This window comes from Indicator indicator, chromosome 23 (assembly GCF_027791375.1).
Source record: "Indicator indicator isolate 239-I01 chromosome 23, UM_Iind_1.1, whole genome shotgun sequence".
NCBI classification, from domain to species: domain Eukaryota; kingdom Metazoa; phylum Chordata; class Aves; order Piciformes; family Indicatoridae; genus Indicator; species Indicator indicator.
In genome coordinates this window covers 6,285,509-6,313,325 of record NC_072032.1, presented here as the reverse complement: position 1 = coordinate 6,313,325, position 27,817 = coordinate 6,285,509, and the positions used below count along the sequence as shown (strand labels likewise).

At 43.2% G+C, this 27,817-nt stretch overlaps 1 protein-coding gene across 1 annotated transcript in view; it reads left to right on the top strand.

Annotated features, from left to right (window-relative positions):
- Positions 1-14,975, top strand: part of MSANTD1 (Myb/SANT DNA binding domain containing 1) — a 36,456-nt gene extending 21,481 nt beyond the window's left edge. The window contains exons 5-6 of the mRNA XM_054391674.1: positions 9,001-9,285; positions 14,735-14,975. Of these exons, the coding sequence (XP_054247649.1) occupies positions 9,001-9,285; positions 14,735-14,975 (526 nt within the window). The remainder of the gene's footprint in view (positions 1-9,000; positions 9,286-14,734) is intronic.
- Positions 14,976-27,817: the final 12,842 nt, after the last annotated feature.

Sequence of the window (27,817 nt, the reverse complement as noted above, 5' to 3'; positions counted from 1 at the left end):
ATCTTTCCTCAAAGCTTGTATTAATAATAAAAAAGGTTATTACAGCAGGCCACCATGTTAAAACTGCAGGCTTTTCTGGAAGGCACCCTTGCTGTATTTAATGCAGAGGCTGCTTATCAAACAGAAAAGTAGGGGAAATCCTGTAAACCCCTTAACTTTGAATGCCCTTCCACGTTTCTCTGAACCATCAGCATAATGGTTAACATCATTTCCCATATTTAACTGGACGTTTTGTAGCAAATGCTGATGTCTCTAAAATGTTTTCCTAACCCTGCTGCAATCCTCGCTGTTTTGTTCACCCAGATGGAAAGCTGGAAGTCAGAGAAATTTCTGGCCAGCATCACCCAGCAATTCACACTGGGGTGAAGATTTAGAAGTCAGGAGTTGTTGGCTACCAGGCCTTTGCTTAGTCTGCTAAATCTGCAGTCCTCCCTGCTGAGAAATACCTCTGGTGGCACCCAGGTTTTACAGGTGTCTAGCAACACTGCACGATATTGAAGTGCCGTGATTGCAAATGGAATAGATGATTTCTGGCAGCCTTTGTTCTACATTTTAAGTGTTGTCATCAAGCAGACTCTCTCAGTTTTTCTAATTAAGGCTTTTTTACTTTAAAGTTGCATCGTGGGGGAAAGGAAGAAAGAAAATCACTAGCATGCACTCCGTGTGTGTGTGTGTGTGTGTGGCAGGGGGGAAACAGCACTTTAAAATTCCTCCTATGTTTCTGTGAACTTCTGAGATCGCTTCTGTTGCATGTTGTCAGGCTGCTTTTCTGGTTTGCAGCCCCAAATTGCCTATTGATGAAGATGCTAATTTAGGAGAGTTAGAAAACTGCCTTGCACTGTCACGGAGCCGTTTCATTTTGTACTCTTGCATGTGAAATGTATCTTGCTTATTGTTTGTTCTTATCCGGAGCACGTCTGCCTGCCTGCTCTGCTTTCAAGGTGAGGTGGCAGAGAGAACAGGAGCAAACAAAAGCCAGGACTTACAGTTTCTAGTTTTCTGGGTACTTTTTTGGTGATAGGTGAGGGTAGGAAAAATTGTGAGGGATCTGTGAGCTGCCACCGACTGCTAGCTTGGCTGTGAGGCAGCTGAGTTTTAAGCCACGTTTTGGTGCCTGAAGGATGCTTGAGGTTGATGCTTCACCTCACTGTATTTCTGGGCATCATTGCTGTACTGTGGCATAAACTGAAAAAAAAAAACCCAAACACACAAACAAACCAAAAACCCCCGAAACCCTCTCATCCTGAGAGTGGGGAAAATGCTCTGCTTTGAGATAATATTTTGTAGTGATTACATAGTGTTAGTAAGCATGACACAGTAGAACACAGCACCAGCAGCAGGAGTGAGGGGGGAGATGTTCTGCACCAGAGCAATTTCTTTCCCACCACTTCAGAATCCTTTCTTTCTTTCTTTCTTTCTTTCTTTATTTATTAAGGCAAAATGTGATTTGCTTAAAATCACCTCTTGGGCTCCTTCACTTTCTTTGCATGCTGCTATGGTCTCTAGTCTTTAATAGTCAGAAATAAACTGGATTATGATATTGAATCTGATCATATTATTATTTAGTCATGTGCTAGAATTTCATACAGGAATATCAAATTTCTGTCCCACTAATTGCTGTGCATCCATATTTGCATGCATCTGTGTTTTAGGGGGGGGGTGTTGTGTTTATAAAAGGAAAAGCAGCACTTGAATTTTTCTAGTGGGCATTTTAGGAAAGTTCAGTGCTACAAGTGCTATCATTGCCATCTCTTACCTTGGGACATCTCTTGAAACAGTAATGATCTGAAACATTAAGGAATCTGCAACAGAAAGCAGTGAAGACATTTATAATGGTGCCTCTTAGTTTGAGGATCCCATGGTATTTTTAGATGCAGTCCTATAAACATTGTTTTGCTTGTTTTGCTCAGTGAAAGCCATTACTTGGTGTGCAGGAGGAGTCAAAAGTCAGACAAACACACACACGTAGGGGAGGAGGTTTTCTTAGCCAGTAATTATTGAGGTAGCTGCAGCTAAAGGAGCTGCCTGTGTGCTCGTGGTGACACAGAGCTCAGGATGGGCTTAAAGTCCTGGGTCTGGGTATGTTTGGATCCTGCATGGAATTTTGTGCAGCCAGATAAAGTTGGTTCAGGTGCAGTTTGGTATTCACCCTGGTTCTGGGTATGTTTGGACCCTACACGGAATTTTGTGCAGCCGGATAAAGTTGGTTCAGGTGTAGTTTGGTGCATGTGAGCATCTGTGACAAAAGCAACAGTAGGGTAACCATATCCCATTCCTCTAAACCCAAGATAAAACCATTTTTAAGATGTTCAAGTGCTATTTTATGAATCTATTTGATGTTGTTATCTCCTCCTTGAATTCTCACGTTTGTTTCTGACTGCTCTGTATTTCAACGAGGTGACAAGAGATTGAGAAGATGTTTAGAAAACACAATTAGGCTAAGAAGTGGAAAGCTGCTTTTATTAAGAGAAATGGAAAAGTTGGTGACTTGCTTGGAAAGAGGGCAAATAAGTATAACAGAGTGCTAGAGGTGCATAAAAATCTACAGTACTGTTATTCAGAATATAAGGCAGATACTTCTTTGGCTGTAGCACAAGAACATTTATTGGAGTTGCAAGGCAAGAAATGTAGAACTAAAGTCATAAATTTATGTCACACTACATAATAAGCATGTGGAACTCATTACCACTGCAAATCACTGACACCAGGAGAGCAGTAGGTTGTTTTATTGTTATTATTTTCACTAAAGATAAGATTTATTAAATAAAAATGCAGATGTTGTTTGTCTTCAAATTAGACAGAGTTATAAAAGACAACAGCTTTTGGGATGTTACTGGCTGTGGATGGAAAAGTAAAGGGCAAATTTGTCCATCCAAATAATTCTTGAAGCGTTTAGCACTGACCTTTGTCAGAATTGAGGCAGCTGGGTGATGGGCTGATCTGGGAGCAGGCCCTGTGCTCCTTTGCATTCCTGTAGTCCAAGTGCATTTGGAGGAAACTATTCAGGGGAAAAAAAAAAAGTGCCATGACCTGAAGTAAGTCTTACTGGAGTCTCAGGGTATTAAAGGATCATTTCATCCACCATGGAAATTGGCTGGGTGGGAAATTCTGCACAGGACCATAGGTGCACTGGAGTGAAATTCCTCTTTCAGGAGTTGGTGTGAAATGTGAAACATCACTGTGGATAGATCAGCCACCAGGTTTTTACTGCTCAATTTTAAAGACACTTATGTGGTGAGCTGCGTGAACCTCTCTATTTATCTGTATTGGGAAGAGGAAGGGCTGAGTCAAGCCTGCTGGAATTCAAAGTTAAGCTTTCTGATGTGCTGGTCATCAAAAGTTTTGCTGAGATTAGCATGCCAGCTCTTGCAGTTTAGCTTCCCTTAGAGTATGGGCTGAATTCTTTCTATTATGTAGGCTGCTTGGGGCATTCAGCACATATGAACCTATAATTAGTCCCTCCAAAAGAAAGCAGTGTCTTGTCACCACTAATAAGCTGATCTCAATGTGTAACACTGCACTGAGGCTCTTGTAATAACATTGCCACTGCCATCATACACACTGGCTTATAAAAAGGAAGCAGCTTGCACAGTGGTCGACAGTTTTGACTGATTCCTTCTGATGTTTAAAAATAAGAACTGTCTGAATGCAAATTTTCTTTTTAAAAATTTTTTATTTCCCAAACCATCAGCCTCCCCAAAGCCTAGAAAACAGGATGCAGCTGTTGCTTTTTGATGTGAATCGCAGTCAATTAATGTTAATGATTGGTAAATGTGAATCAGTCTCATGATTTGAATAAAAGATTAGTCTAATTTCTTATTTTCATGTATACATGATAGCAATTAAACATTGTGGCTTGTGTAATCCACTGCTATATTCTACCACATTAAGCAACTGGAATAATTGACCTCTGCTGCAGCAACTGATCAAATAAAAGTGCAGCCAAATTACTGCAGAAAGTTGATTTTGAATATTTTACCATCTTCCCCTTTAATTTTAATAATTCATAGCAGATGCACAACTTAGTGCTGCACTTTCATACGTCTTCCCCCTCCCCCCATTGATTGGATCATGAACAGTTGCTATTTATTATTTATTTTGAGAGCTTTTCTCAGAAACCCCAGGAGATGGATCTTGTATCTGTTCCTTAAGGCAAGCAGTAATATCAAATACTGTAATAATAATCAAAAAGCAATAATATTTTTGAGCAAGGCCTAAAAAAAGCCCCAGCAAACCCAGGCAAGTTCTAGATGGCTTGCTTTATATGGACTAAATAAGGATGAGTTTTTTAAATAAGGATGAGCTCTTTAATTTTATTTTAGAAGGTGGATGAATGGGCACAGAGAATAAAATCTGAAGAAAGGTCAATGGCACCACAAATGACTCAGCTGCTGTCTCAGGCCATTCAGGGGAGCGTTTTGCCAGTTGGATCTCAAAGCCCATTAATTTATTCACTCCTCTGCAGTAAGACAAGCAACCACCTTTCAAATTAACTGGGTTGAGAGGGTTTTTTTCATGCTTCAGACATTTGTCCCCTGGAAACTCAACTTTGATCCCTGAAATTTTGGAGAGAGCTCTTGCTTGCCTCTGCTCTCAGCTGGATTTTAATAGTTTCACAAACAGCAACAGGTCTTGATAAACTCAGCATGAATTCATTTTTCAGGCTCTGCTGACTTTCTCATTTACCCCTGTTTCTTACCTAATTTTTCTGCCTGGCTTGCTTACTCAGACAGTGATTTGCCCAATTTCAGTGTGTTGAGCGTTTGGCTTCTCTTCCTCTGGCTATTTCTGGACGATTTCATCCCAGCCTTACTATTGTCCTGCTCCTTTTAAATGTCTTTATTGTTCATTCAAACAAACAAAACAAAACACCAGGAAGCAGACCAAGCAAACACAGCAACTTGACATTTTGGATGCATCACCTGCTGTGATGAGTTAGAGTAATGACTGACAGCACTGAATCCATCTTTGCTTGAGATTTCTGTTCTGCCAGGCTTGTGCTTGCTTTGATGCAGGTAAAATCTTGCAGCTGTCTCACTGTGTTTGTTGGACTTTTGGCTGTTGGAGAAAAGCATTTAAATATCTCTGAATCTGGTATTAACGTTATGAACTTAGATATTTGGTTTGATTTAACCAGAAAGCTAAACCATCACCACTACATCCTCAACACCGGAAGGATGCAGACCTGATGGAGTAGGTCCAGAGGAAGCCATGAGGATGATCAGGGAGCTGGAGCATCTCTGCTACGAGGACAGGCTGAGGGAGCTGGGGTTTTTCAGCCTGTGGAAGGGAAGGCTCTGGGGAGACCTTAGAGCATCCTTCCAGTACCTGAAGGGGACTACAAGAAGGCTGCAGAGGGACTGCTTCCAAAGGCCTGCAATGGTTTGAAATGAGAGAAGAGCAGATTTAGATTGGATGTTAGGAACAAGTTCTGCACATGTGGTGCAGAACACTGCAGCAGGGAGGTAGTTGAAGCCTCTTCCTTGGAGTTATTCAAGGTCAGGCAGGCTCTGAGCAACCTAATCTAGTTGAGGATGTCCCTGCTTGACTGCAAGGGCTTTGGACTATATGACTTTTGGAGGTCCCTTCCAACCCAAACTACTCTGTGATTCTATCCAGTGAAGGTTCTTCCTGTTTACCTTCACCTGCACCATTCCCACTTCTTTTCCAAAGGACTGGCACTTTCTTCCCCCTTATCTTCTCATCTCTCTATTTCATCCTTTTTTCCTTTACATGTGAGCCAGACTCCATACAGGTAGATGGTTGCTACTGGTGGTGTTTTTAAGCTAAGAAAGTTCTCTTGCCTATCTTCTGGTAGTGATCCCTATCTTTTTTAGCCCAGAGCTATGGTAAGCAGTCAGAATTGGAAAAATTAGTACCCGTGCAGTGCATTCAGAGCCAGATAAATACTTGGGTTTATATAGCTTCAACTCTACAGCTGTGTGAGCAGATGATAAATAACATGATATTTATTTATCTTTATTAAAATCATGACAGTTTCATCAAAAAAAAAAAAAAAAAAAAAAAAAGGGGTCTAGCTACACAGCTGAGCTCAAACATAAAACCCAAGGTACTCCTGAAAACTTCACATAGAATCATAGAATGATGTAGGTTGGAAGGGACCTTCAAAGGTCATCTAGTCCAACCCCCTTGCCATAGGCAGGGACACCTTCCACTAGGCCAGGTTGCTCAGGTTGGGATCCTGTACTCACTACCAGCTGGGTGAAATACTGGCTGGATCTCTGAGCTTAAAGGTTAGTGACTAATGGCTTGTCCTCTGCCTAGAGGCTCATGCCAAGTGGAGGACTGCAGGGGTTTATACTGGGACATGCCTAATTTAGTGTCCAAAACCAAAGGAGGATTGGGCAGATGATGCCAAACTGAGGGGCTGCTGCCTGCATGTGCAAGGGCAAGGCTGCCATTCTGAGGGACCTAGACAGGACAGAAGAGCAGACTGACAGGGACCTCAAGAAATTCAACACGGACCAGCAACTGGGGACAGACTGGTTGGGCAGCAGCTCTGCTGCTAAACACAAGTCTGCCCCCAGGCAAGAGTCAGCACAGTAACAGCTCTGAGCTTTTCCCATCCTTTTTGGCACAATGTTTTGCAGTCCTCAAAGCTAAACCCCTGTCTCATGAAGTATTAATCATCTGCTGGACTTGGCTGTGCATGGCTGAGACATGCTCACAAGTGGCTTTTTACTGTTTCACCCATGAGAATGATCAACCATGGCTGAATGTGTTGCAGTGAGCAGCTGAGCACAGTAATCTTTCAAACCCCACTGCTTGAATGTGTCAGGGATTTCAACATGGGCAAACAAATCAGGGAACTGCTTTGGTTGGAAAAGCCCTCTAAGATTATTGAGTCCATCAGTCAACCTAAAACCATGTCCCTGAGTGCCATGCCTGCTTGCTTTATGAACACCTCTAGGGACAATGACTCCACCATGGACACTAAACCATGTCCCCAGGTGCCATGCCTAACATATTTTTTTAACACCTCTAGGAACAGTGACTCCACCACCTCCCTGGACAGCCAGTTCTAATGCCTGAACCATTCCGTGAAGAAATTTTTCCTAATATCCAGCCTGAACCTCCCCTGGCACAATTTCAAGCCATTTCCTCTCATTCTGTCACCTGATCCTAGGGAGAAGAGACCAACCCACACCTCGCTCCAGCCTGCTTTCAGGGAGCTGTGGAGAGCAGTGAGGTCTCCACTCAGCCTCCTCTTCTCCAGGCTGAACAATCCCAGTTCCCTCAGCCCCTCCTCATAAGACCTGTTCTCTAGACCCTTCACTGGCTTTGTAGCCCTTCTCTGGGTGGAAGGGAGACTTGGCTAGCAGCTTGCAGTGATGCAATTGATAAGTTTTTTTGTATAAACAGCCTAAATAATTGAACTAAAAAGAATTACTACCAAGTGGTGGCCACTGTCAGCCCTGTATGCAGCTGTTTGCTCTCTGTGCTGGATGCATATTCATGTCTTCGTAGGTTGTCCTAGATAGTCTCTGACTATGAAATTGCAGCAGTAGGTTGAGAAACATGTATGAAATCAAAATTTTGAATGCATATAGGGCATAAAAGTCTGGAGGGTTGTGGAGGCTTTGCTATGCAGGACCATGATGTGCATTTCTAAATAGCTGGAAAAGCTCATCAGACCTTGCAAGGGCAAGAAAAAAAGAAAAAGAGAACAATCCTTAAATGCCTTTAAAATCTAAGCAAATCTTTCTGCCTTCTTTCCTCAGGGGTGGATTTCCCCTTACCCTAGGCTGAGAGCTGCTTAAAAGTAAGAATTTCGTGTTCTCACTTTTAAGTTTGGCACCATTTTTATTATGTTTACATGTTTTTTAATTCTATTCTTTGTGGGACCACTGTGGGCAGGATGGATTCTGAGGAGGAAAAGCCTGAAAGGCTTCAAGAAAAGGAGGTGGACCAGGTGTCCAGGAATAGGTTTTTATCCTTTTTTTTACTGCAAATGGAAATCTCTTGTTAGTTGTGAGAATCAGATTTGGTTCAGCTTTTTGTTAATTTGAATGAAATCTGGTTTATGAAAATGGAGTGTTGGTCATTGATCTTGCCTTTCCTGTTGTCTCCTCGACCTGCATTTTGATTTAGACTCACAAGATCCCAAATGGGAAAGGCAAATGAGAAAGTAAATTTGGGAATGGAGTCTCTTTGAGATGTATGATTCATTGTTACATCTCTGGCTTATATTTATTAGTAAAAGTGAATAAAATAACAACAGGCACTAAGGCAGAGAGCAGTGAACTTGGTGTTAGGACTGAATAATAGATCTCATAATGAGGTGCATGTGAAGGACAAGGTCATGGCTGGTAATTCTCTGGGTTTGTGCACACTGTTTGTAATTATTAACTGGGTTTGATGGTTTTATTATTGTTTTTTGGTAAATCAATGGAATTCTATACTTTTCCCTACACTGCTTATTCTGTAACAAATGAACAAACATCTACAACTCATGGTTGTTACTAAGAGGTTCACCTAGGCAATTCAGAGCTTTTATGCTGTATTAGGAAAAGGCTATGGATGATATTTATAGCCACTTGAATTAATGATGGAAAATAAACATTCATTCTTCAAAGCATTCAAAGGATAGAGCAGCCCATAGTTTGGTAAAGGCTGTGGTGTGTTGCCTGCTCTAGTTGCCAAGGTCTGGTTAGTGCGGCCCTCTGTAGAGGGAGGAAAAACGATTCTACAACCAACATAGTGCTGTTTGCATTTGAAGTTGTGATGTTCTTTGTATTGAATTTAACTTGGTGGTTTGCATGCAACTTCTAATCACAGATCAAAACTAGGCAAAGAAAATGGAAGAGTTCATTGGAGATTAACAAGGGCCGGGGGGGAAGTGTCTAATTTTGTTCTCATTAAAAAGGATTCAGTTCAACTCCTACGTGTGACCAGAACAAATGTTTGGAGATAGATGATCCACCTGAGAAGTCCTTTTGTAGGAAAACCAGCTCTGATCTCGGATGCCTTTTCTTACAGGAAATTAAAATGCATGACAGACAGCGAAACTCTTGCACCTGACTGGCCTTACTACAAAACCATTGACAGGATCTTGTCCAAAGTGACAGACCACAGCGATGTGAAAATGCAGGAAAACCAGCAGCCAGGCCCTTCCACGTCGCAGACGGAGGCCTCGCAGTCTCCCTCAGCCAAGTCTACACCTCTCTATTTGCCATACAACCAGTTTACATATGAAGGAAGGGAAGAGTGCTTTGAAGATGAACATTCAGAGAGCTCATCAAGCTTACTTTCTTACAAGCTGAGGTAATGTCTGTTTTACCCCTTTCTCGTGTTTCACAGAGTGAAGCAGATCTGCTGTCTGAAGCTGACACCCTGCTGCACCTTTTGCTAACAGCAGTTGTGTCTTTTGGGTAAATCACAGATTGATAGAATGGTGTGGCTTGGAAGGGACCTTAACGATCATCCAGTTCTAATCCCTTTGTCATAGGCAGGGACAACTCCCACTAGCCCAGGTTGCTCAAGGCTTCATCCAACCTGTCCTTGAACACCTTCAGGGAGGGGGCATCCACAACCTCCCTGGGCAAACTGTTCCAGTGCCTCATCACCCTCACTGGAAAAAAATTTCCTCCTAATCTCCAGTCTAAATCTGCCCTCCTCAAGCTCAAAGCCATTGCCCTTCATCCTGTCACTACCTGTCTTTGTCAAAAGTCCCTACACAGCTGTCCTGTACCCCTGTTCATGTACTGGAAGGCTGCTCTAAGGTCTCCCTGGAGTCTGTTCTGAACAGCCCCAACTCTCTCAGCCTGTCTCCATAGGGGAGGTTCTCCAGCCCTCTCATCAACTTTGTGGCCTCCTCTGGACCTGCTCCAACAGCTTGATGTCCTTCTTGCATTGGGAGCTTCAGAAGCGGATGCAGTGTTCCAGGTGGGGTCTCATAAGAGCAGAGTAGACGGGGGTTTCCACAAATGAGAGCTGTTCCCCCTTCTCAGCCACTTTGCTGGATTAGGGCTTTTCCTTTATTCCTTTGTGAGAGGCTGGAAGGGAGTAGGAGGACTGGGCAAAAAGTTGTGTGATATTGCCAAAGCTCAGCAGGCATGTCAACGCTCATATGAGGTAGGGTGTTTGTGACAGGAGTGTAGGCATGTTCCAGAGGGTCCTGCAGTGCAATCAGAGATGTAACATACTGCTTAGAGGAATTTTTGGCTTCCTCTAGTTTTGCTTTTGGTGTGAGTCTGAAATTTCTGTGGCTTCAGCTGTTACTAAAATGGCAAAAAGATGCATGGAAAATGTTTCTGTGGACACTGAAATGCTACCCATGCAGTTGGTAAGGACATTGCAAGACTTGAACTACAATTGAGAGTGTCACTTTGTCAGAGTAAGAGCTGGTTAGAGAATGCAAGCATCTGTTTCTGTTTGTGATAAGACTGGAGCTCTCTGGAAGGCAGCATTTTAACAAAAGGCAGGGTTTTATCCTTGATACAAACTTTGGACTTTGCTGGTCTCATTTTTCATCCTGAGTGGTGTGAAATAAGAGTTGATTACAGTTTTCTGGCAGGAGGGGGGAGGGGGAAAAAAAGTTGATCCTAGAGATCCTTATCATGTGTCTGTGGGGCTTTAACTATAGCAGTGAAATTATCTGTCAGTCATGCAACTGAGAAGCTGTTGAGCTGGAAGAAGAACCAACCTAACAAGTTTGGATCATTGTTTGCAGACCTACTCTTGGATGAATAAAACCAGGGTAAATTCATCCAGTCATTCAGGCAAAATAGCTCCTGAGTAAATTATTAGATTTTGAAACTTTTTTCTTTTTTTTGGCAACTGAGTTTTTATGAGTATGTATAAACCTTGAAGTGTAGCACGCTTTTTGTTCACAAGCAACAAGTATTTTTCATTCTGAGTAGTTGCTATCCCTGATACCCCTCTTGATTTTAGGAGTAGTAAACTCTTAGACCATGGTTCTGGGTTTTTTGTTTGTGGGGGTGTTGTTTGTTTGTTCTGGTTGTTTTTTTTTTTTCCTTTGATTTTCCTGATTCTTTTTTTTCCCCAATTCACAAGTTGATTTCCACTGGTATTATTTAATATTTAATTAGAAAGTCACTTTTCCACAAACACGGAGTATGGTTTCTTCACTGAACTATTTGCTATTATCAGACTTAAAAAATAATTCCAGATGCTAAGTTTCTTCAGCTTAGTGACAACTACAAGACATTACAGAGTGTAGCCAAGCCATCACAGAAGTCGAGCTAATCAACCACAAATGTTTATCAATTGTGCATACAGTTTGCTGGTGGACTCCCACTCTCATATGGATGCTTTCATTTACAGCTAAAGTGAACTGAAGCCTCTCTAACTGAATTATTTCCATAGTGATTTGAGAGCATTCAGGCCATAATGCATAATTCAGGTTGAGTGTTTCTTTCACTTTGTCCAAGATAATTACCTAACCCATTTTAGTAAAAAATATTTTAACTTTACTTGGCCAGTTTAGAAGCTGCAGATGATTTAAATCTAACCCTTCCTGGCACAGGCTGGCCTTCAACTGGCTGCCAGTCTGTATGGCAGGTAATGACACTTGGTCCTTGCAGTTATGTGGTGCCACTGTTGCCTGCTGAGGAAGGCTGTGCCATGGTTTAATGGCCACGGTGGTATTGGGTTGATGGTTGGACGTGATGACCTTAGAGATCTTTTCCAACCAAAAGGATTCTATGATTCTATGACTCCTGGAAATTTTTTTCTAGATATTCAGTCTAGATCATTGAATCACAGAAATATTTCAGTTGGAAAAGACCTTGATGATGATGGAATCCAACAATCTGATGCATTCAGAAGATGCAGAATTCACTTTCCCCTTCAGGGATCTATTCCAGCAATTAATCTCTTGCTTAAACCAGAGTCTTGTATCTAATGTTAATAATAGAGACTTAAACCTTCATATGTTGCTTCTACTTATCTTTCTTTTCACTCTATTGGAGACCCTTTCAGTATTTTTCACTTTTTTTTCCTCAAGGTAGTTGTGTGCCATGATCACACCATATTTGATATTCTTTATGTTTAAATGTAGATTAAATCATTTGGTACCAGAGGTTTACAGATGGAGAAAGATTAAGAACTGGTTCCATGAATTCTCTTAGGATATGGATAGTTTAATAGAAGTGCATTAACAGCTGGTGAGGATGCTAGGTCAGGAAATAAGAGTTTTGACAGAGCCTTTAATCTCTCTACAATGATGCCATGGCTATTTAAACTCTGAATGGGCAGCACCAGCAAAGAAGTTTGAGCTTTAGGCTATGCACATGATGTAGTGCATCTAAACTCATCATACAGACTCCTTATCGGAGCAAGATGCTCTGCCCAGGCTCCAAGCCATTTCTGTGGTTCTTGCCTATGCTCTGCCCCATTAATTCCTGACTGCATTTGGCTGTATTTGAACGAGCTAGTTTATCAGAAGATCCAGACTGCCTCATCCTCAGTCTTCCAATTCTGAAGATCTTTGTGCCATCTTTAAAGTTAATATTACTTATTTCCGGGTCATTGTTAATTATTTTCCATACAGATACAGGTTATGGATGTCTACTCAGATTTGTACTTAGCTAAAAAAAGGCACAAACAAGCCAGAAACAGCTGTTAACTGTTGAAAGACAGAAATTCCAGAAACTGATGTACTGGAGACCTGTTTGCCACAAAGCAGTCAGAAAGAAGAATTGCTTTTGTGGTTTTGGGGAGGGCTTACAATAGTTACTTTCTAGTACTGTATAGGGAAGAGGATAGGGATCCATCAAGTTATTACTATTTAAATCCTCTGTGAAGAAAAGTTGCAATTTGAAAGGTGACTTTGGCTAAACCAAGATCATCAGTTCAGAAAGCTTCTTGCTCTGCCTAGCAGAAAGCCTTCTTTGTGAATGTGAATGCAGTGGGAACCCTGGGTGTTGTCCTTAGACTGCTGTAGACATTTCCAACCTGCTTTGACCCCTTTGAGAACTACATTTCAAACCATTCTGGCCCTTAGAGTTAATAGATGCAAACAGAACTTGGTGTCAGCCAAGATCCATTCTTGCAGGATTGTTTGGCTGTGATAATCAGGGATCAGCTATGAATCTATGAAATTAGAGTAAGTTTAAATTCTTGGATAATCTGAAAGCCAGTGCTCTTTATTCACCATGCTAGTGTACACATATAAAAGATTGTTCTTTCCTACCTGTGTGCAGAGGGAGAGTACCTTCAACTGACTAAACACCACTCAGTTTCTCTGAAGACCAATTCCAATTATTTTTCCTCTAAGATGGTAATAGTGTTTACTTTAACCCACTTGATGCTTTTCATACACCTCACCCTTTTTGGGTCATTGCACTCTTAAATGTCAAGGGGCTTCTGTCTTTTTGCTGTATTTGCATTAAGCTTTTCAGGTGCTTAGGACTGTTTATTTCTCTTGCTGAGAGATCTGCATGTCACAGACACTGTTGCTCAAAGCCAGTCAAGTAGGATAAGAACATGAATGAAATTATGATACAAATCTACTACAGCTGAGCAACCTCCCTCCCCACTCCCTCCCCGTTAATAAAACCACATTGCTCAAGAGTTCACATTATCCTTGCTCAAGGATGGCTTGAAAACTACAAGAAGCTGACATGGCATGCTGCTCACAACCCTGTTGTCTCATCTCTGTATTTCACCCAGAAAGGACACTGTGCTTGGCAGAACACCTCTGAGATTGCTATTTGTGTGAAGGCACTTCAAGACCCATTACCAGATCGCTTTGATGTTGAGGACTTCAGTCTGGAGTTACAAAGTGTGAACAAATATGAGGGCTATCTCTTTAAGTTAGAAAGGAAGTTATCCAGCTGAAAGTGGAAGTTTATAAGCTGTGGAGTACATTTACACATTTGCTTCTCCTCACCTGTCTTCCTCCTTGACAATTCTGCAGGTTTTTTTCCTGGATTACAGGAAAAAAGGCTTTGAATTCATGGGTTGGACTGTCACCCGAGGTAGGATGGCTGGGTGAACCATGCACCTTATTGTCTTTATTGCTAGGTTTATCTCTGCTTCCAAACCAGAATCTCAGCACAGAATCATTTTGGTTGGAAAGGACCTTTAAGATCATCAATGATGCAGCAGCAATTCTTAAATTACTCCCCAGCCTGCACATATTCCACAGATGAGGATAAACAGTTGTCTAACTTTCATACCCTGGGAGAACTTGGAGGCACTCTGCTAGAGGAACATAGAGAGCAATGAAGTCTCCCCTCAGCCCCCTTTTCTCTACACTAAGCAACCCCAGCTTCCTCAGCTGCTCCTCACCAGACCTGTTCTCCAGACCCTTCACTGATTTCATTGCCCTTCTCTGAACCTTCCCAGCACCTCAGTGCCTTTCTTGTGCAGAGGACCCCAATCTGAGCACAGCTAATATATACAATGTGTTAGAAATGTCAAGATTTAAAAAAAAAAAAAAAAGAGAGAGAGAGAGATGATGCCTGGCATTCTGCAGGGAAAAAATATATTAAAACCAATGAGACTTAAACACCTTGCCCCCCCCCCCCCCCCCCCCCAGTCTGTAATACCATGCAGTAATATAGTAAATAATTATGGTTTGGTATAAACTTGAGAGGGAATTTATTAGAGAACACAGAGGGGTTTAAAAATAGGACTAGGCTATAGGTTGGCCAAGAACACAGCATAGAATTGTAGGATTTTACATATTTATTTATTTATTTTTAATAAATATGAGTTTTGTTGCTAACATATAGTTACATTTCAGAGCCGAAGAAAGACCGTTTAAGAAGAGAAAAATGCAAAGCTGCAGCTTCCAAAAGAAGAAGCTGAAATTAATGGAGGCCATGCTGGAAGAACAAAAGAAGTTGAGTAGAGCTATGGAAGAAACCTGCAGAGAAGTGCGCAGGATCCTGGATCAACAAAACATTATTCAGGTTCAGAGCTTGCAGTTACAGGAGAGAATGATGAATCTACTGGAGAAAATGATCTCCAAATCCAATGTGTAGTTTCCTTTGTGAATGCCTCTGAGATTACCATTGATATTATAGGTATCCCCTTACTGCACACCATATGTGTGTCTGTTGCCCCATTCCCAGGTTTTCCATGGAAACTCCAGCCCTAGTGTAACCTTAGTTAAGCCAAGAGGACAGATAACACAGCGTGAGAGCTATCCAGTGTGATAACCTTAGTGCAATATATGCCAAGTTGAATTATTTTTGTATGGAAAGGTTAAGGGGTGAGTAGCTCTGGGAACTTCAGTACTATTCCTGCCTTGGTCAGGTGTTGTTTTACAAGTGGTGGTGGTGCACATTGCTTCACCTCCAGGACTCTGGCAGAACCTGCTGCAGGAGAAGGAAAGAGCACGTTGCTAAACGTGGTGATTGCATCTTGACTTTGCTGAGGGTTAAACCCTGTTTTGAGACACACACCCTGATTGTATAAGTGGAATATGGTTCTTGTGAAGAGCTAATTGGGAGCGTGAGATCCATCATTTAAAACTCCATGCCTGATATGAATAGTACTCTAAAGGATTAGGGTAAAAATAGTCTATTCAAATACACTTTTGATATAAAAAGAACCCTCCCCAGACCACCTTACTATATACTGAATACTAAAATGTATAGAAGATACTTGAAGTTGCTTTTGATATTAAATGTTTAATTTTTTTCATTATTAACTGGAATCTGTTGACTTTAATGAACAACCAGCAGTGAAATCTCTCATTTATTCTCTATCACAAAAGAAGAATATTGTACTGTGTGTATATACATATATAGATATATATATATATAATCTATCAAATGAAATAAAGAAAACCAAGAAACTTATTTATTAGTGTTGGGCACATAGCATGCTTTGGGACATGGGAAAATCCTGGGGCTTATAACAGTCAGAGGTTTTTAATTGCTAATTGTAGTGCAAAGATCTCCTGTACTGATGCCCAAAATATAGAGATGGAAGCCACGGAGAACATTCAACCTCTCTCCAACAGCGTTTTCTGGTGGCACCGCTTCGGGGTGGAATTCGAGGTTTCAAGGTGAGGTCGGCAGGGCAGATCAACGCTGAGGGACCACAAGAGGGAGCCGGAGGCTTAAAGGTTTGTATGGAAGTGGAGAAGATGGGGTCCCAGGGAGCGTTTGGTTCTGCAGTGAGATGTGACATTGAAATAACCTCTCACTGCATTTCCTAGCTGCTGTTTCTCTTCTCATTCTCCTTGAAAAACACTTTTCTGCTCTTTTCACTGTGTTTGCAAGACTGAGGGTTGGATTCAAATGCAGAAATGTAGATATTCACACTAGCAACTCAGGCCATTTTCCATTCCTACTGTTAAATAATGTTCCCTCTTGAAACTTTGTTTTTGAAGGTGTTTACATTTTCTTATATAATTTAATATATTGTTGCTTAAGGTAATGTCAGCTAAGTTATTTTAAAACCCAGACCCAACCAATTAATCTGTAATTATGCTTGGTGAACAGGATGAGGGTTATACTCACCAACCAAATTAGCCATATGTGGAAATATTTCTTAGAGGATCCTGCAGGTACCAAGATTAAGAATGATTAGGTATGGAAATGTGGCCCATTCCTACAGAACTTAATTCATGATAATGAGATAATGCAAATGGGGTAGAAGATTGAACCTGCAGAAGATGGTGGCTGCTGAAGAATAAATGAAGTAACTTCACTCCACCTTTACTACAGTGGGTGCCTGGGAAAAGGGCAAGTGTCTGGTTTGACTGCAAAGATAGGGTGACAGCTGACATTTAGCAAACGTGAAATTCCAAATACGTGTGAATTGAACTAGTCCTGTCTGAAAGAGAATCATGAAACCTTGTTAGATCTCTGCCTGCAGAACTACTGCTGAAAGCAGGACTGCTTCCAGGGTCACACAATCATAGAATGTTAGGAGTTGGAAGGCACTTACAGAGATCATCGAGTCCAATCCCCTGCCAGAGTAGGATCACCCAGGGCAGGTCACACAAGAACACATCCAGGTGGGTTTTGAATGTCTCTAGAGAAGGAGATTCCCCAAGGTCTCTGGGCAGCCTGTTCCAGCACCCTCACAGTGAGGTGTTTTTTTTTTCCCTTATGTTCACATGGAAGCACCTTGCACCCACTGCCTCTTGTCCTATCCTTGGACATCACTGAGCAGAGTGTCCCCTCACCAGTATATCTCCCTCTCACCCTCCCTTACAGTCCTCAGCCTTTTGACCTCCTCTTGCAGCTGAGCCAGCAGGCTGAGCAGATCATGTCCCTGCTCACAGTGAGCACAGGGGCTGTCTCTGCAGTCCTCTCCTGCAAGTGCAAGGCTCTGGCACTCCCTGCAGCCAGAGGCCTGCACACCTACCTGTTTACGTGGGACCACTGGCGGGGTCGCCACGTTGCTTTTGCTATCAGCTTTTGCCTGGGTTGCAGCCATCACTGCTCCTGCCCATGTGAGTAGCCCCTCAGACTGCCAGGGATAGCTCCCCACAGCCCCTCCTAGTCGGCCTTGCTTGGTATGCAGGGGAACCCTGTGCTCCTGAGGCTGTTAAAGAGCCTGCTGAGGCTGTGCCCTCGCCTTGCCCACTGCTCTTGTGAGAGCGGCTGGCTCCGTGTGGGGCTTGCTCTGCTCCCATGGGTATCCTGGCTCAGTGAGGGGCTTGCTCCACTCTCCAGGTATATCCCAACTCAGTGAGGGGCTTGCTCCACTCTCCAGGTGTATCCCAGCTCAGTGAGGGGCTTGCTCCACTCTCCAGGTATATCCCAACTCAGTGAGGGGCTTGCTCCACTCTCCAGGTGTATCCCAGCTCAGTGAGGGGCTTGCTCCACTCTCCAGGTGTATCCCAGCTCAGTGAGGGAATTGTTCCACTCTCCAGGTGTATCCCAGCTCAGTGAGGGGGCTTGCTCTGCTCACCACAGGGATCCCCGTTCAGTGAGGGGGTTGCTCCACTCTCCAGGTATATCCCAGCTCAGTGAGGGGCTTGTTCCACTCTCCAGGTGTTTCTCATCTCGGTGAGGGGTGTGCTCCACTCTCCAGCTGTATCCTGGTTTGGTGAGGGGGTTGCTCCACTCACCACAGGTATCCTGGCTTGGTGAGGGGCTTGCTCCAGTCACCTCTGGGAATAAAAAGACCTTGTCCACCAAGAACTGCCAAACTGCAATGGGGATGGTGTGGCTACAGATGCTGACCTTGGAGGCTGATCTCTGCCCTGATGGCTTCCAGAAGCATGATCAACAAATCAAATGTAGCACAGGAAAACAAATTTCTGATTTCCAGGGCTGTAATGGGGTCAGCACAGTATGGTGTCACTGCCTCTGAATGAAGGGCCTGTGTTGCACATCTACACAGATGGTGCAAATGGAAAAAATAAATAGGGTAGGAAATAGACTGCCTGGAGGCAGGTGACTTTATAAGTGATGTGAAAATAGAGTGAAAAGGAACCTGAGGGGGCAGATGAGAAAATGAAGCAGTGAGAAACATGCAAGCAATTGAGAAGTGGGTTGTGGTGAAAGGAAAGATGGGGAAATATGTTGGGCAAATGGGCAAAGCAAATGTCTCCAATTCAAGCCATGAGAGGGATGAGAAGGAATGCAATGTTTTGAAAAACAGGGAAATGAAAACAGAAGAAAGAAGATAATGTTGAAGGAGAAAAGTGACAGTATGCCTATGAGAACTATCACTAGTGAAATTCTGTATGGCTTGAATAGACAGCTCCTGCAGATAACTTAGGCAAAGTATGAATGTCATGACATTGTTTTCCCACCAAAGAGAAAGAAGTCTGTGGAAAAATACTAAGGAACCAAAATATTTGGGGAGGGACTTTTTACAAGGGCTTGTTGTGATAGGACAAAGGGAATGGACTGAAGCTGGAAGAGGGGAAATTTAGACTGGATATTAGGAAGAAATTCTTTTCAGTGGGGGTGGGGTGGAACAGGTTACCCAGGGAGGCTGTGGATGTCCCTTTCCCGGAGGTGTTCAAGACCAGGTTGGAGGAGACTTTAAGCAACCTGGTCTAGTGGATTTTTCACAAACTAGAGAGGTTAAGTAATTTGCAGGATTCTATTATTATTAAACAGCTTTTTCTCGTGTTGATGTTAACAATTTGCTGGATAAATAGTTTGTAACTCTCTCTCTGTATTTTTTTTTTTTTATTTACTCCTTGACTTCAAATTGGAGAAGCATTTTAAGATTTCAGTTCATTTCAAACCTTGCCAAGTTTAAGAGTTATCCACAAACCCAGGCAATATATTGATGGCCATGGAAAGCCATTCATCATTTTCTCCATAAAAGTCTAGCTCTTTTGCAAAGCACAAAAAACAGGTGAAAAAGAAAAAACCACAGAGAATTTAAAAATTATTTAAAAATTATTTTTTCAGACCTAATCTGCCCAATTCAGTGTGGGCAAAAAGAGTTCACAGCCCTGGAGAGTCACCCTGTGCTGACAGCCTGGTTCTGTGAACAGCCTCCCATACTGAAGTCAGGGGGATTACTCAAAGGAGTAAATGTATTGAACCCTGTATGTGCATGTTTGCAGGAGAAGCTCCTACACTGATAATGTAACATGAAAGGCAAATTTGAAAAGGAAATTTAGTAACATTTGGTGCTGTTAAGTCAGCAAGTAAATACTCACCATCTGCTCTCTAGATTGCTAATCTATTTTCCCTGATTTCATGGGTAGCATACTTCTTGTGTGTGCAAGCTTGAGACTGCATCATTAAACTTTTGTGTTGATCTTTTTTTTCAGTGTTTTAACAGCAACATTTAAATTACTTGGCCATTTTGGAGGTGAAATGTTGTTCTTATGCATGATTTTTCTGGTCAGAAATTTTGCCTTCTCCTGTAGTTTATTTTAAGGGGTTTTATTGAAGCACACTTCTAATAATGATGAATAATTGCAGGTATGTTCTTTGAAAACTTATATCCAGCTACCTAGAGCTGAGTAACTACTACAGGTAAGATTTCAGTTTGAGCCTGGATGAAAAGTATCTCATAGAATCCCAGGTTGGAAGCGAGCTCAAGGATCACCTGGTCCAATCTTTCTTGGCAAAAGTACAGTCTAGATAAGATGATCCAGCACCCTGTCCAGCTGAATCTTTGAAGTGTCCAATGTTGGGGAATCCACCTCTTCCCTGAGGAGATGATTCCAATGGCTTATTGTTCTCATGGTGAAAGTTCCTCTTGTGTCAAATCAGGATTTCCCCAGCAATAACTTAAACCCATTGCCCCTTGTCTCTTCCATGTAGCTCCCTGTTAAAAGGGACTCTCCATCTTCTTTGTGGCCACCCTTTAACTGCTGAAACATAATGGAAAGGTCTTCTATGAGCTCTCTTTTCTCCAAGCTGAACAAACCTTGTTCTCTCCTTTCCTCATAAGGCAGTTTCCTAGTCCTCTGATAATCTGTGTGGCCTGTCCCTGGAACCTCTCCAGCCTGTCCATGCCATTCTGCATAGTGAGGACCAAAATCAAAGACAGGATTCCAGGTGTGGTCTGACCAGTGCTGACTAGAGTGGGATAATGACTTTATCTGTGCTGGTGATGCCCTTGTTAATGCAACCCAGCATCCTGTTGGCTTGCTTTGCTGCAGCAGCACACAGGTCACTTGTGCTGAGCTTGTTGTCCACCAGGACCCCCATGCCTCTTTCCACAGAGCTGCTCCCTAAGTTTGAGCTGCATTCTCAAATTATGTTCCTTAGTGCAAGACATTTGTCCTTATTATACTTGATAAGGATATTGTTAGGCCACTTCCAGCCTATCCAGGTCTTCCTGCAGGGTGGCTCTCCTTTCCCACCTGTCCACTTCCCCACTCAGTTTGGTATCATCAGCAAACTTCATAGGATCATAGAATAGTTTGGGTGGGAAGGGACCTTAAAGTTCATCTAGTTCCAAGCCCTTTGCCATGGGCAAGGACACCTCCTACCAGACCAGGTTGGTCAGAGCCCCATCCAACCTGCCTTTTAACACTTCCAGGCTTGGAGCCTCTCTACAGCTTCTCAGGGTGCACTTGATCCCACCATCACTTATGAAACTACTAAACAGTCTTGGGCCCAGTATTGATCCCTGGGGGCAATCTTAGAACTGTTGTCCTCATACTAACCTCCAGCGTGCTCAGCAGGATCTCAAACTCCACAGTACTGTGATCACTGCAGCCCAGGCTACCCCTGAGATGCTCCAAAGCAGGTTTGCTTGGTTTGTGATTAGCAAGTCCAGCAGTGCCTCATTCCTGGTTGGCATATCTAACGTGTATGAGGAAGCAGTCCTCTGCATTCCAGGAACCTGATGGATGACAGGTGAGGTATTGTATTGTTCTTCAAACAAATGTCTGGGTTGTTCAGGTCACCCACAAGAACCCTGCCTCTGTATGACATTTGCAGTATGGTGAAGGGTGTTGCTTCTCTTCCAAACCTCTTGTTCAATGCAAAAACATTTTTGAAGTAGCTTGTATGAGAATCCTTCAAAGTAGCTGCCCTCAGACGTCTGAAAATGAATCCTTTTACAATCCTGTTTTCTTAAATTGTGCTTCTTCCCTCAGATTCTAAGAATTTGGCAAACAAGTCTTTGAATATTTAAGATATCACAAGACTTATTTTTGAGTTTGGGCTTGTAAAAGGTGTTGGGAACGTTTTCAACAAAAGTAACTTCCTGACTGTGTTGTTATCTTAGGGGTGAGTTCTGGATTGCTATGCATTGCAAGAAAAAAAGAAAGAGTTGGTGCATATTATTAAAGGTATAAAATCTGCTACATACTTCAGTGTTGAGAAGTACTTATCACAGCTTGAGGAAAGCTTGTTTCACTGAGGGAACCTATAGGAACAGCAATTTTCTATGCACTGCAAAGTAAACATATTTAGAAAATTAATTAAAACTACTTTAAAAATGCTCCATGATCCTCATTGTCCCCCCTACAGATTCACCTGTAATTTATATTTAATTCAATATAATTAGAGCCAATGCAATCTCCCTTATGGATGTATAAAACCTGCCCACAGGAACTCGTGTGGTGGGACTTATAATGCTAAACTTCTTTTAATCTTATATGAATGATTTGATAAAGTTCTTTTTCACTTAGCTTGACTCGGAACATGTCTAGTTGAAGGTGAAATACACCACTGTTAAATCTCCCACAAAAATACAACTGTCCACATAGGGCTTAAATCTGCATCTCATCTGTATCCAAGGATTTCAGTTGATTTAGAGCTGGTTCACATCAGTTAATATCCATGAGAAAACTGACATTTATGTGAAGATCCTTCTGAGTGTCTAAACCAAAACCTTTTCAGAGCAACCAACACTCCCGTTCCTTTAAGCACCGTAATTAAACAACGGCAATTAGAACCATAGACTGTGCATCAGATGCTGGACCAAGCTGATTTTCTGACTTCTCATCTGGCGTGTGTGACAGCAGTAATCACACTTCCTTGAAGGATGCATTGTAAACCTCACCAGATCAAATCTGACAAGCTGTTTTGTGACAGCCACCCTTGCTGTGATTGAGATGTCCGTGCACCCAGCATTAAGCTACTTAATCTTGTAAGCCAAAGCTTTTACAGCCCCAAAGCCACAAATCCTTATCACTTTGTTTCACACCCTTTCCTTTATTGTCTCCAACAGTGGTGAAAACAGCAAGAGAAGTCACAGCTGAGACCTTGTGTGGATTTCTGAGGAGCCGTTAATCACCTCGCTTCAGATTCTAACATGAAGTCTTTATCACCAGTTCCCAAAACGCTGAAAAAAAAAAGCCCTGAATTCGTTCAGGATGAGCTGGATATTTTTGCCTGCAGGCAGGCTGTGTGAGCACACCTGTTTCCATTGCCAGTCTCCGGGGTTCATTTCCTCCTTGCTGAGCAATACTCAGGTAGGGAATTCTACTCTGCCACAGAAAAGCCTCCTGTGAAGTCAGGCTAATTACACACTCCTGTGCGATTACAAAAGGCCAATCAATCGTGCCGGTTAACACAAATAGAACAGGTTCAGCATCTTCAGAGGAGGAAATCTGAACCTGCCATGGAGTAATTATTCCATAGTCAGTAGATATTGGTACAACTTTTAGAATCCCTCCTCTTCCAAACCAAACAAAGCATAATGTCTTTGTATTAACTCCATAAAGACTCAGCGGGAGACCTCCAGGTACCTCTGCAAAACGGTTACAATTCCACTTTATTCTGTTACTTGTCACTCTCTTATTACAGCTCTTTACAAGGTCAGACTGAAATACAGGGCTGCCCAATCTTATCTTATGCAGGCAAAGGCATAGTCCAAGTCAGTGCCACATCTGTTGGGGTAGCAAAGGCAACAGTAATAGTGGCAAAAGACAATCTTGACAACCTGCTAAGAAAGCTGGAAATAATTGGACTAAAAAGGGATGACAAACTAAAACACCACCTTTTGTTTGTGGAACGCAACTCTTGTCCCACTGCCATCTCCCCAAATGGATGAAGAACTATTTCCTCTTTCAGCAAATTTTAGATTTCTAAAGCACTTTTAAAAAAGATTGTACCACACCTGGAAGAATCAATCATGGGAGGCCAGCCAATTTTCTTTTTAAACGTTTAGCCTCCCTAAAAGTTCAATAATTGCTTTTATAGGGTGCTGTATGTCTGGAGAAGTTAGCTAGTTTATCCCTTTGTCATTTTGCACCGATCTATCAAGTTGTCATCTCTGAGGATAAGGAAAAGAAATAATGCTGATTTTATTCAGTTACTTTCACCCTCAGATGCTTTTATCATAACACCTGGTGAGACTGATAATAATAAAACTGAAATCTATGTTTATCTGAAATGTTTCATGTCAGTAGAAATCTCCTTGGGATGGACTGACAAAGTAAAAACCAATGGAACAAGGAGGCATATATTCAGAGTAAAGGATAAGGATCCTCTGTTTCTCCGATGAGCTTTTTCTTTTGACCCGTGTTTTTGTTTTTTTCCAGCACACTGTGAGCATTTCAGAAGGGGAAGGAGATGTTAAGGAACAATTTCCTAGACTGGGGAAAAAAAAAAAAAAAAAAGAAGACAAAGCTAAACCCTCAAGCCATTGTTTTAAATTTTATTGGTTATCTTACAGACAAAACAGCAATACTGAGCTGTGGGATAGGCATCCTGCACTGGAGACTCAAAAAAACCAAACCAAAAGCAACCATTTTTCTTCACCTTGAGACTGGTAGGTTCAGTTCCATTTCAGGTTTCTAGTGCATAAAGAAGGGCAATGAAATGAAGAAAGCCCTCACCTACAAATGACTTCTACAAGTCCTTGTTAATAATTAATGATCATAGTCTTCTGCAAAGATCACAAAAACTTTTCAGGTTCTGTAGGAAAATCCAGTGGATTTGGTTAACTCTTCCCTTTTCCTGGATCTCAGGAATCTCTTAACTGATGTTTACTTTTATGTGTACCATCTTCCCCTCCTCCCATTCTGAAACCAGGTTTTCTACTATTGCCCTTTTGAAGTAAAGAGCTGTCCCTAACATATCCTGAGAACCTATTGCCTGTGCCCTGCTCCATTTGGGTGGCAAGACTTCCCCATTACCTACACTCTTGCCCTTTGGGTGCTTAACTACTATAAAAAAATGCCTCACCTGCCTCCTCACCGTCATCGGGTGGCTTAATAGTTAAACCTAATGCCACCCTGCTCCCTCCCACTCTCATCTTTACCTTTCTTCCCCGGCTTCAAAGGCAGGGCACACCTGTCTGATACACTTCTGGAGTGTACCTCCCGGCCTGTCCTCCCTGACCAACCTGCCCAGAGAGCTGGTGGAGTCTCCATCTCTGGAGGCATTCAAAACCCGCCTGGACGTGTGCCTGGATGACTTACTATGGGTGAGCCTGCTCTATCAGAGGGCTTGGACTCAATGTTTTTTTCAGAGGTCCCTTCCAACCCCCACCACTCAGTGATTCTCCTCGGCTCCACTGCAGCGCTGCGGGTTTTCTAACGAGTCCCTCCGCCGCCAGCTAACGCCGTCATGCTATGAACAAGAAGACTGGCTCCACTCTGTTCTCCCCACTCCGAGAGAGCCGATCAAGTTGTCACTCCTCTGCGATGCGGCTCATTTAACTTCTCCCCCATTTCACTCGCTCACTCCCTCCCTCCGCGGCTGCCGGCGAAACCCCGTTCGAAAGAGCGCCGGCAGCCCCCGCGCCTGCGCACTCCGCTTGCCCGCTGCCCACCGCACCCTGGCGGGGCGGCTTGCGGAGGCAAAAGAACTACGTGTCCCGGCATGCCCCACGAGACCCGCTCCGCACGGCCGAAGGGAGTGAGCATCTCGCAAGGCACGCCGGGAATTGTAGTTCTTTGGCGCCGGGTATTGTCTCTCCCCTTTCTCTGTCCGGGAACCCGACCGCCACCCCTGCCGGGTGAGTGCGGTGACTGACAGCTCCTTACAGCCAGTGGCCGGAGCGCTGTGTGGCGGAGCCCGGCGCCCGTCTCCTCGGTGACCGGGGAGAACTGGTGCCTCAACAGAGAAGCCGGAGTCCCGGGAGAACGGAGGTGAGTGGGTCTGAGCGGGGAAGCGCCGACCCGACTCTCCCAACACCCTGTCGCCGCCGAGCGCCCGACCCGGGACCTCGCTCGGGGTAGCAGATGGGCGGTGGGAGGGGGCTGAGGGGGAGGGGAGCGCGGCGGGGGGAGCCGAGGGGAGGGCAGCGCCTGGGCGCGCCCCTCGGGCTGTGGCACTGCTCGCGACCCGCGGCGGGCAGAGATAGGGCGGGGGGGTCGCGGGTTCTCTTGTCCTCCCCTCTTTTTACCGCTTGATTTTTCAAACCGTCCCTGCGGGCTCAGGTGCCGCTTCTACCCTCTCCACAGCTCCACCCTCCCGGGAAGCTGCTGCCCCGCGGGACGGTTAATGTGTAACCCCGCGGACCGTTGCTCGAGGCGGGGACCCGCCGCCCGCCGCTCCGATCCGCTTCGCGGCCTGCCGGGTCACCCTCCCGTCCCGCGTCCCGCCGCGGGCACAGCCCCTCCGCTTCTGGGGCCAGCAGCCCTCCTCGGGAGGTGGGCAGAGGCTGGCCGCCTTGTGCCGCCCGGGAAGCCGGCAGCATAACTTTTAGAGCGTTAAACCGGGAGCCAGACGTGCCCCTCCTGGTTCTGTCCTTTCACTGGAAGCTCCGGGAGTTCAAAACCATCCTGAGTCTTTTCCCGACTGCTTTTATTCCTCATTTTGTATGTGGCTGCTTCAGCCTGAAATGCTGCCTCTCTGCTCGGTGTCCCAACAGCTTTGGAACGTGTTTGCAAAAAAAAAAACTGGGGGTGAAAGAAGTGCTTAACTGCCAACAAAACCTCGTCACCTTCTTAAGTATAGCAAATAAATTAATCCGAATTGTAAACGCGTGATTGTTTATACAAATAGCTTGAGAAAACGTGGTCCTTGGTCGCATGATACTTGTCAGTCAAACCAGCAAATGTCCTGGTTGTGTTCTTTACACTTTGTACACTGGCTTCGGTGTGAGAGGAGTTTTTAACAACTAGTTTTAAACCTGCTGTTACTAATTAAAGTCGGTCGTTTCTGAATGATCACGCTAGGTACACCTAATTGTTTTCTGGCAAAGCAATTGCTGCTTATCCAGCAAACATAGTGGTGTGTTTTGCCAATTGTGAAATGCTGATAAGATGTTTTAATTAAAATATTACCCTGCTCAAGTTCTCAAACAAATGGTAGCTGTCTCCTACAGGTTGTGCTGTTATATTTCTTGTGTAACTTGTCTATAAACATGGACTGCATTTGAATAGTGAGTGGAATTCAAATTTCTTAACTTCATTTGCAGCTTTGTAGTGGCACCGTTTGTGAAAGTTCTGCCTTAATGAGTGGCACCCATGCTGGAGAGGCTTCTCACAATACTTCCAAGACCTGTGTGAGGGATGAGGGAGCAGTTTTTGTGCTTCTAGTTTGCATGCTTTATCCTCTTACAGTCTCACTATTGAAAAACAAAAAGTACTCAACCAGTTCTGTGTTTTTCACCAAATAATAAAAGAACATATTAACATGGATACTGTCCTGCTGAGTATCAGCTTGTTTCCAAAGGCTTTTCAAAATGAACTTGTGGTCAGTGGTGTAGATTTAAACTTCACATGATCCCTCACTGCACCCTGCAACTCTGAAGGTTAGAGTCTAACAGACTATAACAGGAGTCAGTGTCCTGTTCGTGTTTGCTCTTTTTGTTGCTATGAGTTAATGAGCAGAAGCAGGAAACAAACCACCTCTCTCCCTTGGAAGTAAGCAAATAAGGATTATTGTCTAGGAGTAGAGGGCTTGAAAATTACATGAAAAGCAAGCATAGGTATGTAAAAACAGTCCATGAAGAAAGGCAGCATTTGTGGGGTAAAGTACGATTCAACCATAACTGGTATTTTTGGTGTCTTAAATGGTAGACCAGAATGCATGCTGGCAGAAAGCTGAAAGGTTTCTTTTTGTTTTGCAGTTTGGGGACAAAGCTGATAGATATGGGTAAATTATGTTATTTCACATTCTTGAACAACTCTTAATTTGTATCTATTGGTCTGAAATATCTTGTGAAGTGTTACGTGGTCATTAAGCTGTATTCTGTGCCCTATTACTCAGCTGTGTGTTGCTATTCATATAAAACTGCTTTATCTCAATTTTAAAGTCATTACTAGATTAATACTAGCAGCCTGTGGAATTCCTTCTTTTTTCCTCTTTTTTTGTTAATTTTTAAGCTAAACTAAAACACATGGGTGTAGGAATTACTGACTGAAAGGCATTTTTTTAAATAGTGTTTGCTTTGTGACAAGTGATTTTTTTTTTTTTTTTAACTAGTTCAATTGACTGGTGTAACAGTAAATCTAATTTTGGATCCTTTTGGTTTAACATGACCGAATGCCCTTTTGTTGCACTTGTAACTGAAATTTGTGTGAAAGCTG